Consider the following 14,536-nt stretch of genomic DNA (forward strand, 5'->3'; position numbering starts at 1 on the left):
TTCACCAGTATTTACTACACTTCATATATAAAATCAATTTTATTTTTTGCTTGAGTGCCTGTTTGAGAGGCAGCATGAACAAAAAATGTGTGTTTTCATGGAGCTTAAAAAGGATCTAAAAAGCAAACAGTACTATTATATAGTAATTATACAATTATATGCATTAGTTCCTTATGACTGGTCTAACGAATTACACAGTTGGTGGTTTAAGATAACAGAAATTTGTTCTTAATCAAAATCTCTAAGTCAGGATTTGATAAGTTCACTCGTGCTGTATGTGTGAGAGAGATGTGCCCCATGGGCCTTTCCCGGGGCTTCTGGTGGTTGCTGAGTGCCCTTCTGTCCAGTGACTTATAAACACGGCGCTTTGAGCTTTGCTCCACCCTCATATCACCTTCTTTTCTGGGTTTTCTTTTCTAAGGACACTTGTGGTTGGATTTACTGTCCATACTAATCTAATATGGCCTCATCCTGAGACCCTTCACTACATCTGGAGAAAAGCCCTTTATGGTCTAGGTGGGCATATGTTTTAGGGGCTACTACAGAAACTCCCACCAGTGTTAAACAGTGATAACAGAGAAGTAGAATAATTAGAGGCAGAGTGCTGGAGGGCTATGGATGTCACTTCAGTAATGTGGTCAGGACAAGTCACTGAAGAGGCAGCAAACAAAAACAGAAGTCAGCTGGTAAAGCTATCTGATGTTCAAGAGAACAGCAAGTCAAAGGCACTGCCTGGGAATGGCCCTAGCACACTAAAAGACAGCGAAGAATCATGTGGCTGAAGCCTGCCTGTGGGGTTGCTGTAAGGATTCAAGACTGACTGATTTATTCATCGATTTGGAATAGGGTCTCACTGCGTAGCCCTGGCTGTCTGGGAACCTGCTTTGTTGATCAGACATTTACCTCTGCCTCCCAAGTACTGGGATTAGAATTTTTAAGAGTGTTGTTTTTTATTTTATACATATGAATGTTTTGCCTGCATGTTTTGTGTACCACATGCAAGCCCAGTGCTCTTGTGGGCCAGAAGAGGGCGTTGAATCCTCTGGAACTGAAGTTACAGAAAGCTATGAGCTGCCTTGTGTGTGCTGGGAGCAGAACCCAGGTCCTCTGTAAGAGTAAGTGCTCCTAACTACTGAACCATTTCTCCAGCCCCATAGATTTGGGATTTTTATGCTGAAGAACATGGAAAGCTTTTGCAATTCATTATTCCTTGGAATAATAAAAACCTGACAATAACATTAAAAGAGAGAATTCTGTGATCATCTAAGCCATTTGAGAGCAGAGTAATGTGGACTAGACGTGTTCAAGTGGGAAGTGTTTGAGACTCAGCAGACTGCCAAGTATACAGACCATAAGCATATAGTTCAAAGATCCTGCCACAGGAGTCTTCTAAAGAGCAACACCCACAGAGCCCCCCCACGTCTCTCTCCCACATACTTTCTCCAAAAGCACTCTCCCGACTTCTAGCACCATGAGTCATCTGAACGGTCTGTTTTTGTTGTTGTTTTTAACTATATAATGGAATCGTACACCCTATATACTTGACTGTGTCCTGCTCCATCCAACACTGGGGTGAGATTTCAGAGAATTCATCTCTGTTATTACAGATACCAATCATTTGCTTGTTCTCATTGCTACATAATATTATCTTATGTGAATAGCCTATCATTTAATCACTGTTTTACTATTGATGCACATTTGGAGGTTTCCAGTTTGGGATAGTACAAAGAATTATATGAACAAGGTGTGATGCCATTGCTGGATTACAACACGTATGCATATTCAACAGTAGTGGATATTGCTTAGAGTCTCTCCAAGTTGCCAACACTGTAGGAGAGAGAGCTTGGTTCTGGGTATGTTTTGGAGGTAAAACAGCATATAGCCTAATTCACAGAAGATGAACAAGAGAAATCAAGGGTTGACTCCAGGTGTTTGCAGCTGGGCCACTGCTAGGTAAGGCTCAATATCAGCCAAATTAGAAGCAGGGATTTGGGGGTGTGGGTGAAAAGAAGAGAAAGGCAGGAGTTTTGTTTTATATAATCCTGAGATGCCAAATGTGATTATTAACAAAGGGGTAGACATTCAAGTCCCAACCTCAACAGCTTAGTCTGGATTAGAAACAAAGCAATAGGAGTATCCACGGAGGAGTTTTAAGCCATGACAGAGGCAGATACACCAAGGAAGTAAGTATAGATGAGAACACAAGACGCCCTATCACCATGGAATCTGAGAAAAGGGAGTCAACAAGGAAACTAAACAGTAGAAACCTGTAAGGCCACAGCGACGCCTTGAGTGTCCTTAGAGGCAGGCTCAGGAGAGCACATCGGGAAGGGGAAATCGGTCTGGGACAGACAGGCTCAGAAGAGGCCTGACGAAGTGCCATGTCAGCTAGGCATGTGGGCAGCACATTGCTTGAGACCTTACTGGTTTTGCTATCCATTTTTGCCAGTGAGAATTGGCCTGAGTAACTAGAGGAAGTATCATCAAGAGAGAGAGGGCTGCCACTAGGGACACAATGAGAACGTGATCTAAGCAAGGACGTGAAGGAAGCAGGGGAGCTCACCACAGGGTGTCTTTGGAGAGAACACAGCAGTGTAGAGATGAAGTATTGATGGAACAGCAGATGGCATGCTGTGTCTGGAACCTTGAACAGCGAAAATAGTGGGAAAGTTGGTCCTGAAAGAAATGAAGGGTCAGCTCACATGGTCCCTCATACGTCTCTGTAGGCACTTTGTCTTTTTTGTTGAAATGGGGGGGCTACTCAGGTTTAGGGCCAAAGAGTGACATAGTTTGTCTTAATTGATAAGCTTCAACATCATGGTTAACAGTGATATGTCGCATGCTTACCCTTTAATCTCCAGAACACAGTGGCTTCTTCTGTTCTCCCTTGGTCACATCAACATTGTGCTAGAGGTCCAAACCAAAACAGAAGGCTGGAAAACAACATGGCCAGTGTCTGTAGATGATAGGACTAGGAGATGATAGGATTCCACAGTTGAAAACAGCGCTCTGCAGGACTCTGAAAGGAGAACCTGAAGCTACTGGAGCCTACCATACAACGCGGTGTGAGTTTGCACCTATAATAAAAATACAATTTAATTTGATTGGCCCTTATAGCTTCAAGATCTGTACAGCAACAGTTGACACAACTGAAAAGAGATCCACAGTCATCAAAGATGGTATCACACAGTTCTCTCAATGGTTGATAAACTAACAAAGAATCAGTGAGAATGTCGGAGCACATTGGACCCAGCAAATACAGCGTGCCTATCCCTGCATCCCACCTTCTTCGTAAGCACAGCATTTGTATGTTGTAGATGTCAGCCTTCTACTGTCCTGTGTCTCAAAGCCAAATGGGTTGTTCTAAAACAGACTAGTTCTAGAAAATCCCCAAGTTCTTTATCCAGAGTAATGAAAATGTACAGGTTATAGGTACATACAGCATGTCTGGACCGTAAAGAAAGTAAAATATAAAAAGGAGAGTGTCGTTATAAAGTTCAAATTACAGAAATCAAAAGCATGTCTTTTTCAGAATGTGTGGGAAGATACAGTATTCCTTGCCTTGTTCATATGACCAAATGCCTGACAAAACAAAAACAATTAAAAAAAAAAACACTTAAGGGAAAGAGGGTTTACTTTGGATGTAGTCTGTCTTGGTAAGAAAGGCCTGGTGGCAGGAGTGTGACGCCTTCTCATTTCTTCTGCAATCGGAAAGGGAGTGGGGCCAGAGTATAAAACTTCAAAGCCTGACCTGGTGGTCCTCTTCCTCTAGCAAGGCTCCACCTCCTAAGGGTTCAACAACCTTCCAAAACAGTACTGAGAACCAATTGTTCATCACGTGAGTGTGTTGGGGGGACAGTTCATATTCAAACCACAACAGAATAGTAGAATCACTAGGAAAGGTAATAAATTATAAATCTGTATTTTAAAAAAATAGATTGTCTAATCTCTGGGGGAAGGGATTGAAATTGAAGAAGTGGACAGAGTGTATTCTTGAACCCTGGATGGAGCTTTTATATTTTGTTATTTATGTGGTAATTGTGTGGACACTTGCTTTGTTAAGCTATTCACCTTTCTGTGAATTTTCAGAGGTGGTGATATGCCGACAACACAAAAGTGCCTCATAAATGAAAACAAAACAGCAGACATCGATAAAAATATTAATTTGGATAGGTTATATATTAAGAAATAGAAACAAAAATCAGAAGAGAAATTGTGGAAGAGTATCATTCCTTGTAATACTGCAGGAAGTGAATTTAGCAAAACTGTTCCTAGGTAATTCTTGAGCTATTTTTCGAGTAATGTGTCATCTCAGCAAGCAGGAAAAAGTTTTGAGCTCCTTGAGTACATGCGAAGAAATTTGTGTGGTACGTATGGCAAAAATGTCTTCAACATACCCAGGAGAGGTAAGATATATAATCCCTCTCTCTCTCTCTCTCTCTCTCTCTCTCTCTCTCTCTCTCTCTCTCTCTCTCTCTCTCTCTCTCTCTCTCTCTTTAATGTTCACACACACACACACACACCTCTCTCTCTCTCTCTCTCTCTCTCTCTCTCTCTCTCTCTCTCTCTCTCTCCTCCCTTCCTTCCCCTTACTTGATCTGAGTTTATTTTACAAAGGAAATTTTAAAAGTAGAAAGATCAGAAATTAACAATAAATGGTGGTAATAATGGTATTGGGGAGAATGGAAAATGGAGGAGGTGTTCAGAAGGGAAACATTAATGCTGCATGTGTGTGTGTGTGTGTGTGTGTGTGTGTTAAAATGAATGATTCCAGGTGGTGGCGCACGCCTTTAATCCTAGCACTGAGGAGGAGAGACAGGTGAATCTCTGTGGGTTGTTAGGACAGCCTGATCTACAGAGTGAGTTCCAGAACAGCCAAGGCTTATACAGAGAAACTGAAAATAAATAAAATTAAGAGTGACAAGGAAGTACTGGTAGGACTCTTGCTCCCTGAAAAGGAAAGTATATACCAGTTGCCACGACACCTTTAGATTCCAGATACTCAGGTATAACCAGTCAACCTCATTTTTCCCCCTTGAGACAAGCATCTGTAGATTTGGGATGCTAAGGTTATTGTTTTTTTTTTTTTTTTAGACAAGACTGCTCTCTAATTCAATTTGGATATGAACTCTTGATTCTCCTACCTCGGCTTCCTGAGTGCTGGGATAGCAGGCGTGTGCCATCACACTTGGCTTGCTTTTATTGTTTTCAAAGTCTCACAAATGATTCTGTTGTGTAGTCAGGTATAAAATAGTGTGCCCAGCTATGATGTCTATAAACCACACACACACACACACACACACACACACACACACACACACACCAAATGACCAGCATCACACAATCACCCTAAGGGTGCAAAAGCAACACACATACCTTGGCAGTAACCAAAAGCTCTCTAATTGGACTTAAGACCTGCTCAACAAGAGAGAAAGCATGCCTGGTACTGTAATCCCAGCCGACTACCCAAGGCTAGGAATCATGGGTCTTGAAAGAGAACCTCCAATCATCACTCTAATAAGACAACATAATCCCTAACTACATTCTAATGTTTGTATATATACTTACATGGAAGTGTAGTCCTCACCCTCATCAGAGAAAATTCTTTTTGCAGTAAACAGAGACCACTACAGAAAACCACAACAAGTCAAAATGCTGAATTGTGGAACCCAGTCCCAACAGATACATTTGCAAAACAATTCCTGAAAGTGGCACTTTAGGGTACATTGCAGAAGTAGGGGCAGAAAGATTGGAAGAGTCAGGTGATCAGAGAGTTTGCTGTGAGGATTGTGTCTCCTAGTAATGTCAACGGCTAAACCTGTAAGTCTCACCAACATGACTGCCTCAGCATGAACTGAATAAGGACACCAGCCGTAGACCTGCTACAGTGGATGGGAGGAAGTTCACAAGGCTTCAACTCTATACAACCCCAGGCAAGTAAGGGATGCTGAGACTTCCCCAGGGAAGAGCACACCAACTGGTTATCCAATACTAAGTGGTCAGCCGTGAAATCATTTTACAAGTAGCATTATAAAGACTAAGTATAAGTAGGCTGTATTTAAGAATGTTTATGGATGTGCATATTTATTTGTGTGTGTACATGTAACAACGACTGACCAAAAAAAAAGCCATAAATTTGAAAACTCAAGGAGGGGTATATGGGAGGGCTTGGAGATAGGAAAGGGAAAGGGAAAATGATGTAAATATATTATAATCTCAAAAAAAAATTAACACTGTGTTTTTAAGATCTCAACATGCCTACAAAACTCCTGGGTTTCTTTAAAGTGGGCCTGAGAGTCTGTGTGTCTCACAAGATCTCCCCCATGATGCCACGTTCTATGACAGACCACATTTAGAGGATCCAGAGGTGAAAGAAATCAAATATACTTTGAACCTCGAGCTTGTGAAACAAAGCATATGTATTTCCTGGCAGTGTGGGACTCATAGAGCTTCTGCTGTTGTGAGATGAGAGAACAAACACAAAACAGCCCAGCAGGACACAGTGAGATTCCTTAGGGGTCACTAGTGGAGACAGCATGGCCCCAACCACATTTTGACCCTGGAAAATATTTCCACAGTGCTCCAGCTGTTTTCCCCACCAGATTATGCCTTCTAGTTAGTCTTGATTCTTGTTCCCATCAAAAATATTTGAGGTGAAGGAATAAATTTAGCCAAGACTAACAAAATCTCTAAAGGCTTCACCACTGTTCTCTGGGTCCTCTGTTTCCATAACACGTGGCTGGGTCTTGCTTAACCTACCGTGATCAGCTGAGTGGTCATGGTGAGAAGCCAGAGTGTTTTCTAAATAAGCTTATTTCTGCATCTGTTTGAACTGACCTGAAAAATGTATTTGTTCCGTTTGGGCCGTTCTGAGCAAACAATGTCCACTTTGTATTGCGTACACCACCTGATTATTTCAGATTGCACAGCGTCAACTCACAGAAAATGGTCCAGGTTACTTACACTCCTGACCCAGTTGTCCTGTGGAGGTGGGCATATGCACAAAAAACACACTATGCTGAATTTATCTTAGTTGAAGTCTTAGGAAGCCCTGCATTTTAATCATTATATGTTAATGAAAATAGACATGTATTATAGCGTTTTCCCTATGTTGTTTTTAGTTTAAGGCCTCTTTGCTTTCAAACTCACACTTGGTTGATTTTATGTTCTCATTTTTGTCAGTCTCACAATGGTAATGAGGCAGGGAACAGCTAGACCCAATTCTGTGATTGCCACCTTGTCTTCGGTTCTGGCCAGCAATTTCTTGCCGTCCTGAGGGCTCTCTGCCTTTTGTTAAATGTGTTACATAATCTAAACTGCTTGGAATTGTTCAGTGAAGAGTCAGGACTCCCCCATTTTAAACGTGCAAAATGTAGACTAAGAAAGGTTATATAATTTTCAAAAAGCAATCATCTCCCCCAAAGTTTCATCAATAACAAATAAAACTATTATGTGAACGAATTCTATCTATTCTGTCACTGTCTGTGCACATGTGTGTGCCATAAAAAGATTAAGTGAAGCAATTATCTACAGATAACCAGAGGAAAATCTAGAAAGAACGATATGATCTCACAACGAAACAATCAGATCCTAGGCTGCCCTCAAATTTGGAATGATACTTGTTCCTTTGCCTTACTGATTGCTGGGATTACAGGCATTCCAACACACTCAACATTTCTTTGTTCTGTGTATTAGTGATGAATTTTTAACCATGGTTTCCTTCACTAGTCTATAAGACTATGAGCAACTCAATTATAAGGTAAATATAGGAGTACTCTTATATAAGCACATACATATACATGAATTCATGTTTACCTATATATATATGATTATTCATATATGTGAGTTTTATAACCACTTCATGAATCATCTGTAAGAAGTCTTGGTATGTTTCATTTCTGCCCATAGAAATATTTATATTAATATGTATCTGCCAGAACACAAGAACCGTACGGTAGATATCAACATTCTTCATAACAGCACGAAACCTTAAATAACTCAGATATGTATATCAACAGCAAAGTATAAAAATAATAACTATGTAAGTACTGGCAAAAAAAGAAAAATAACACCCTGAAATTATAGCTACCACACCAGTGTAAATGTGAGGCCGAAGTCAGGTGCCAAAGGAAAACCACTGTATATTCCCATAATATAAAATTTGAACATAGACAAAATTAAACAGTTTCCAGGGATTTGTGCTTATGTCATATTGCCTTCATTTAGAAATTAGTATACACCTAGTGGTAACTGTGGGAATATGAAGACTCGAGAGAAGTTGTGGGTGCATTGTGGTCCCAGCATGAGAGGAGGTTAGCCAGGAAGAAGGGCACTCCTCTACCCTTCCCACACAACAGAATGAGAAAGGAAGGGTATGCTTTGTTTCTGAGTATATTTGAGAGTAGACTCGTAATTTTGACCTAGGTGTCACTGCCACCGTAAAAGGCATAAATGGAACGATGAACAGAGGCAACAAATGTAGACTACAAATTTAGATAAATAATTGGTGCCCTGTAGACCTAAAAAGTCTTAAAAGATGTTAGTAGACCTTGAGAATATTTGTAAGCAGGGGGCTGGAACGGAAGTGAAGGAGAAGGAGATCTATAAGTAATGCCATGAAGAGAGGATAGGGAGTCGCTGAAGCCCAAGAAAGGAGTGAGAACCCGTGCTGAAGATAACTGGAAAGGAAAGGAAATTTCAGATATGAGAGCATTTTCCTTTAGCTATCTGTGTGGTTATTGGGACCTTTGTTAAAAGACATCAGTGGAATACGAGGTGTGGGAAGGAAGATTTGAGGCACTCAGAGCTAATAGAACCCAGAGCCACAGGTCAACCGGAGGTGATTGATAAAGGAGCAAGGCCCTGCTGACATTGTGCACCTGTGCTGGCCACAAACGCAGCCACAGCCTGGTGGAATGTTCCCAGAAACTCCTGACAGCAGCCCAAGGGTCCAGGACTCTTGGGGTTTGTACTACACAGGAATAAAAAAAAATGTGGGTAGAAGCAAGATGTGTAAACTGACCGACTACCTGTGAGGTCCAGGCAGAGAGGGAAACCATGGAAAAATAGGGCCAGAGTCAGGGTTTGGTGAGACAGAAGAATCGGGTTCTTGAGACAGAAAGGCAGAACAGGGACCCAGGTCTGGATGAGGGCACAATAATTTCCCATCCCAAAGTGACAGTTGCCTCAAGGGATGGAGTCACCTTTGGTACATGGGACCTCCCTGCCAGAGGGTGAGGAGCTGTAGCCCTGGAGAAGCCTGAGATGTCCTTGGTCGGCACCCAAAGAGGGAGCACAGAAAGTCACACCCTCTCCTGAGGAAGTGGTGCAGCATGCAACTCGCGGCTCTCTCACACAGCTGCCTACAGCCTAAGCACAGAGAGAGATGCTGCCCAGCAGATATTACCACTGAACTTCCAAGCCAGCACTGCCTGCTGGAAGCTGTGCAGTGATGTTGTGTCTTTCCAGTCCCCTCACAGAAGCCACCAGCCACAAGCGGCTAAATGATTGTCAGAATGGACAGCAAATTCTTTCTTTAAAAAAAAAAATAAGTTTAGCTGCAAGTTTCTGGTATTGGGGAACCTTAACACTTGGCAAATTAAATTCCACATGGAAATGCAATATGCACAAGTTACTGTAATGAGACTACCCTGGGCACAACATCAAAATTCAAGAGACTCTAAGGCTGTGACAGTTTCTGAAAAAGTCATAGTACCTAGTGTGAGACATAAGACCCTGGAAATACAGAAGGGGAAGAGTCATTTTAAAATTTTTCATATCTATGTAAAAATAGATGAAAAAACCAATAACCACCATGTGGGTGCTAGGAATTGAACCTGGGTCCTCTAAGTGCAGTTAACCACTGAGCCAGCTCTTGCTGCCCCAAGCCCTGCAGTGCCACGTTCATTCTGATAGTGCATCGTATGTATCCCTCTGGGCTGTGGCTGCTATTATGTCATATTCATCCTTAGAAGGCAGGTTTTTCACCTGAAGCAAAATGCTGTGTATTTTTATAATTAAGAGTTGGACTGATTCTGTTTCCTAGAACCCAGGCACATAAGGGTCAAATTCCTCAGTACTCAATTTAAAAAATCCTCAAAGCCTTGCAAACGAAGCTAAGGAGTTTGGACTTTATCTTGTAGGGAACTGGAGGCTCTCGATGGTAGTTAGGTAACAATGGAAATCACCAAGATGAGCAAATGATTGAAAGCTGCACGGCCTTCATAGTTGGTGGAGTAAGAATATAGAATCCTGAGGTGCATTTGATGGCTACACCCATGCGCTCACGCCATGTCCCCCTCTTCTCCTCCTCTTCAGGAAAGTGGATAACATGAGCTTCAGGTGCAGTGAAGGCAAAGTCTGAAGAAAGGGTTCTCCCATGAGCCAGAGTAGGGGCCCCTGAGTTTATCTGAAAACTCTGCTTCTGGGACACCAAACATCCCAAAGAGAAACACCTCAAAGAGCTGAGCTTGCTCTACTACCCAGTCTTCTGTGGAGTGCTGAGTGACCAATTGGGGTATGTACAGGAATTTTGAGAATTGTTTTTATTAAATACAGACATTCCTGAGGGCTAAGTTAGTATATAAATTGTCTAAAGAAGAAGTAAGACTTAAAAATCATCATTTCCAATTATTTACTATTCTTTACTATCGGCTAAGCTCTTGAGGCTACCTTGTCACCATGGTTGAGAACTCAACATTACGGTGTGCCCCTGAATGTCTTCTCCCCAATCCCAGTGATATCATGTTGGAATCTCAAAATGGCCTAAAGTTGAAGTATTTACACCACAGGCATTAACAAACAGACGAGAGATTTTTCTGCTAAAAGTGGATAAATTTGTCAGTCTGCCATTAGTGTCCACACACTGCATTACTCTCTCCATGTGGAAGTCCCTGCCACCACACCTTGTTTGTAGCAGCCCATTGCTAGGTAGATCTTCTCAGAATTATCAGATGGATTTTTAGGGTGGCATGGTGATCTGACCACTTTATTTGCATTTACTCGGCCTGGGTGATTCTTTGTACTACACACACACACCCCACAGAGAGACAGAGATTCTCACTTTCTGAGTCTCAAATATTGGGCTGGCTTCCCAAGGCAGCTGAGACCAAATGCTGGTCTGGTCCCTAGGGTAAGGAATAAAAGAAGGGCATTGCCACCATTGGCCCAACAAACTCCCCATTAACTCATGTTTCTAGTGGCTGGTAACTCTTCTTTCTTAGGTGCCCAGATCCTAAATGTCGCTAAGAATCCTACAGAAAAACCAATTTGTGATACCCAAAACATAAGTACATAGCTGGGGGCGGCAACAGCTCTTTTGTTCTAACTATTCACCACCATGCCGATAGGTAGACGTTTTACCAGGACTGCGGGGGCCTGTGGAGATGGCTCATTTGGTAAAGGGGCTGCCTATAGGCATGCGGATCTGAGTTTCAATCTCTGGCTCCCACATAAAAAAACAGGGACAGTGGCCCGTGACTACTTCTCCAAATACTGAGGATGTGGAGAAAGGAGGATTCCCTGGAGTGTATTAACCAACCAGCCTAGCAGAATCGTTGAAATCCAGGATTCTTGAAGGACAGTCTTGATAGGCAGTAACTCACTCACCACTGAGATTTGCTCTGCTAAGGGCTGAATGCTCAGGGTATCTTCATGATCTTGGACTTGATAAGGGAAAACTTGGGCTCTTTGTTGTTATTGTTGTTTTGGGTTTTGTTCTTGAGCCAGGGTCTCTGTAGTCCTGGCTCTCCTGGACGCACTATGTTAACCAGGTTGGCTCTGAACTCACAGATCCTCCTGTCTCTCAAGTGCTAGGATTAAAGGCATGTGCCACACTCCTGGCAGGAGAGTAAGACGTGATGGAAATAATGACCATGAAGACAACTTTTTATAAAAGACTGGTAGATTTGTTTGTTTTTTAATATTTATTTTTATTTTATGTGTCTATGTGTCTATACACACAGATGTATGAGTGCCCTCAGGAACCAAAAGAAGGCATTGGATCCCCTAGAGCTGGAGCTACAGGTGGTGGTGAGCTAATCATGTGCGTGCTGGAAACTGAACTCCGATCCTCAGCCTACTTGTTTATTTTTGAGATAGGGTCTCCTACAGCAGGCTAGCTTTGAGCTTGCAGTGCCACTGAGGATGGCTTGAACTTCTGATCTTCCTGCCTCTATCTCCCAAGGGCTGGAATTACAGGTGTACACCATACATACCCAGTTTATGGAGAGCTAGGAACAGAGCCCACCCAGGCTCTCGTGCATGTTAGGCAAGCACTCTACAAACTGAGCTACATATATCTCCGGCTCAGACTGGACTTTCTTGAAGTTAAGAATTTTCTTCACTAGAAGACACTTATGATGGGTCAGAAAGTCAACAGAGAATAAGGAATGAAACTGCCGGCAGATAAAGCAGACATAAGACCCATAGCCAGAATACGGGAACAAATGCAATCAGTAGAGAAAGACAGCCCTGTAAAAACTGACCAAAGCTTATGCAGGAATTTCAGAAACCCAGGGCTCTTCCGATGGCCCAGTGAGCATATAAAAGGCTGCAGACTTGCTAGTTGTCAGGGAAATCAAAAGGCAAATTGAGCCATCAGTGCACAGTAATAAGTCTAGACAGAACTTCAAAAACAGAATGGTAGGGCCAGCGAGAAGGTAAGATCGCTTGCCTGACTCCCACAGACCTCCACTCCTGCTGTGGCACCTGCCCTCAATAAATGCCTGATTTTGTTTTGTTTTAACAGAATGGAGAGCGGCTGCAAGGATGCAGCGCAGCTGAGATTAATAAGAATGTGAACTGGTATTTCCCAACCCTGCCCGTAGTCCCAAAGTTTCTTCCAGTAAGAGGAGTGTGTTAGAATGCTCACACTAGTTCTGTTCATAGCAGCCACAGACTGGAACGCCACAATGTCCATCAGCAATGGACTGGGACTAGGCATGGAAGAAGCAGGAGAGGAGGAAAACAGTCTACGATCTGAAGCTTAAGAATCCAGCCTTCCTTCTGCTGTGTTGTGACTTGGCTTTCTTATTCACTGTTTTAAGGTTAAAACTTCCAGGATAGGTAGTTTACACTTGTTGGAAAGGGGGGGAGGGGCAGGGATTTGTTTGTTTGTTTTTCTATTACAGATGAAACAGGGTCAAAGACGTTAAATGACTTGCCCAAGTCACGGAGCTTAGTCAGTGGTGGAGTAGAGACATAAACAACAGACCCTTCCTAAATCACTGCACTAAACTTTGTGCAGTCGGGTTCAACTACATTTCCTCTCTGGCTCGGCAAAAGCATGAAAATCTTAGGTTTCCACCTACCCTAGGACGAGAACCTCTAGCTCCCATTGGCCTCCCGGGAGTTGTTCAAAACCTGATTCTGCTACACTACGGGCGTAGGGAAGGACCAATAGATGGAGAAACTTAGGTCTCCCGTGTGTGCTAGGATTAAACTCAGGGTCTCACAAGGGTTAGGGTATTGCTCTGCCTCTGAGCCTCCACACCCACCCTCTCCCTGCAAAAGTCATCTCTCCTCTGGGATGTCCTGGGTCTTTGTCTATGTGGTTTTAGGACTTACCCCTTTAAATCGTCCCTACATCTCCGATTTCGGTGAACTGGGTGGTACGAACCAAATGAAACTGCCTCCGTAGGTAAAAAAAAAAAAAAAAAAAAAAAATTAAAAATAAAAGGTTATTAGCGGCATTTAAATGTTCCCGCCATCCGAATGTCGGCTTTGGAGTGAGGGTGCTGTGCTTTCCCGTTGCTCAGCAGTCGCTGGCATATATAATATTGCCATCGATGAATCAGTAAGAGGTGTTGGAAACGTGATCCTTTCCCTGCGCTCTGAAGTCCACACCCGGTGCCAAGGAGGGGTGTCTTCCCCGCCGGGGCTCGGCGGGGTGGGGCTCGCAGTTCCCCCGCTTACCGGCCTCGCCCCTCTGGGCGTTAATGAGATTAGCAATTAAAAGGCGGGCGAGCAGTGGCCAGAGACCAGGCCCTGGCAGAGAGCGAACGCGGGCCATGGAGAAAGCGCGGCCTCAATGGGGCAACCCGCTGCAGTTCGTGTTCGCCTGCATCTCCTACGCGGTGGGCTTGGGCAATGTGTGGCGCTTCCCGTACCTGTGTCAGATGTACGGCGGAGGTAAGTGCGGGCACGCAGGACGCGGCGGGTGCCTGGACGCCGGGTGGCGGTAGCGTTCGATCTCGCGCGCCCCAGCTCAGGGTGAGCCTGGCGGTGCTGAGCCCAAGCTGCAGCTCCAGCAGGTGCGGGACAGAGGCGGGGAACCTGCAGTCACCCCTCTACTGAGGTGTAAAAGTGAGCAGTAAACGGTTTAACAGGAAGTTGCCATGCAACTTGCAAGTCCGAAATTTAAATTCCCGACCACAAATTGAAACACAAAAAGGATCGTGAGTTCTTTAATTTTTCTTATTTAAAAAAAAAAAAAAAAAGATTGGTTTGTGGATGTGGAGACTTGGTTTGGACTTGGAATCATAGAAGGCAGGAAAAACAAATCCACACCCGGATAGTTTGTTTCTTGTTTCTGCTG

General features: G+C 43.3%; 1 protein-coding gene across 4 annotated transcripts in view; it reads left to right on the forward strand.

Moving 5' to 3' along the window:
- Positions 1 to 13,749: 13,749 nt before the first annotated feature.
- Slc6a20 (solute carrier family 6 member 20) overlaps positions 13,750 to 14,536 on the forward strand; it is an 82,493-nt gene continuing 81,706 nt past the window's right edge. The window contains exon 1 of one of the 4 annotated variants that reach the window (XM_050141432.1): positions 13,750 to 14,130. In XM_050141432.1, the coding sequence (XP_049997389.1) occupies positions 13,938 to 14,130 (193 nt within the window). In that variant the 5' untranslated portion in view covers positions 13,750 to 13,937. The remainder of the gene's footprint in view (positions 14,131 to 14,536) is intronic. The other 3 variants (XM_050141430.1, XR_007591509.1, XM_050141431.1) reach the window with 3 other exon arrangements.

Source organism: Alexandromys fortis, unplaced genomic scaffold (assembly GCF_014885135.2).
Source record: "Alexandromys fortis isolate MF-2015 unplaced genomic scaffold, M_Fortis_MF-2015_v1.1 scaffold_44, whole genome shotgun sequence".
In the NCBI taxonomy this organism is placed as follows: domain Eukaryota; kingdom Metazoa; phylum Chordata; class Mammalia; order Rodentia; family Cricetidae; genus Alexandromys; species Alexandromys fortis.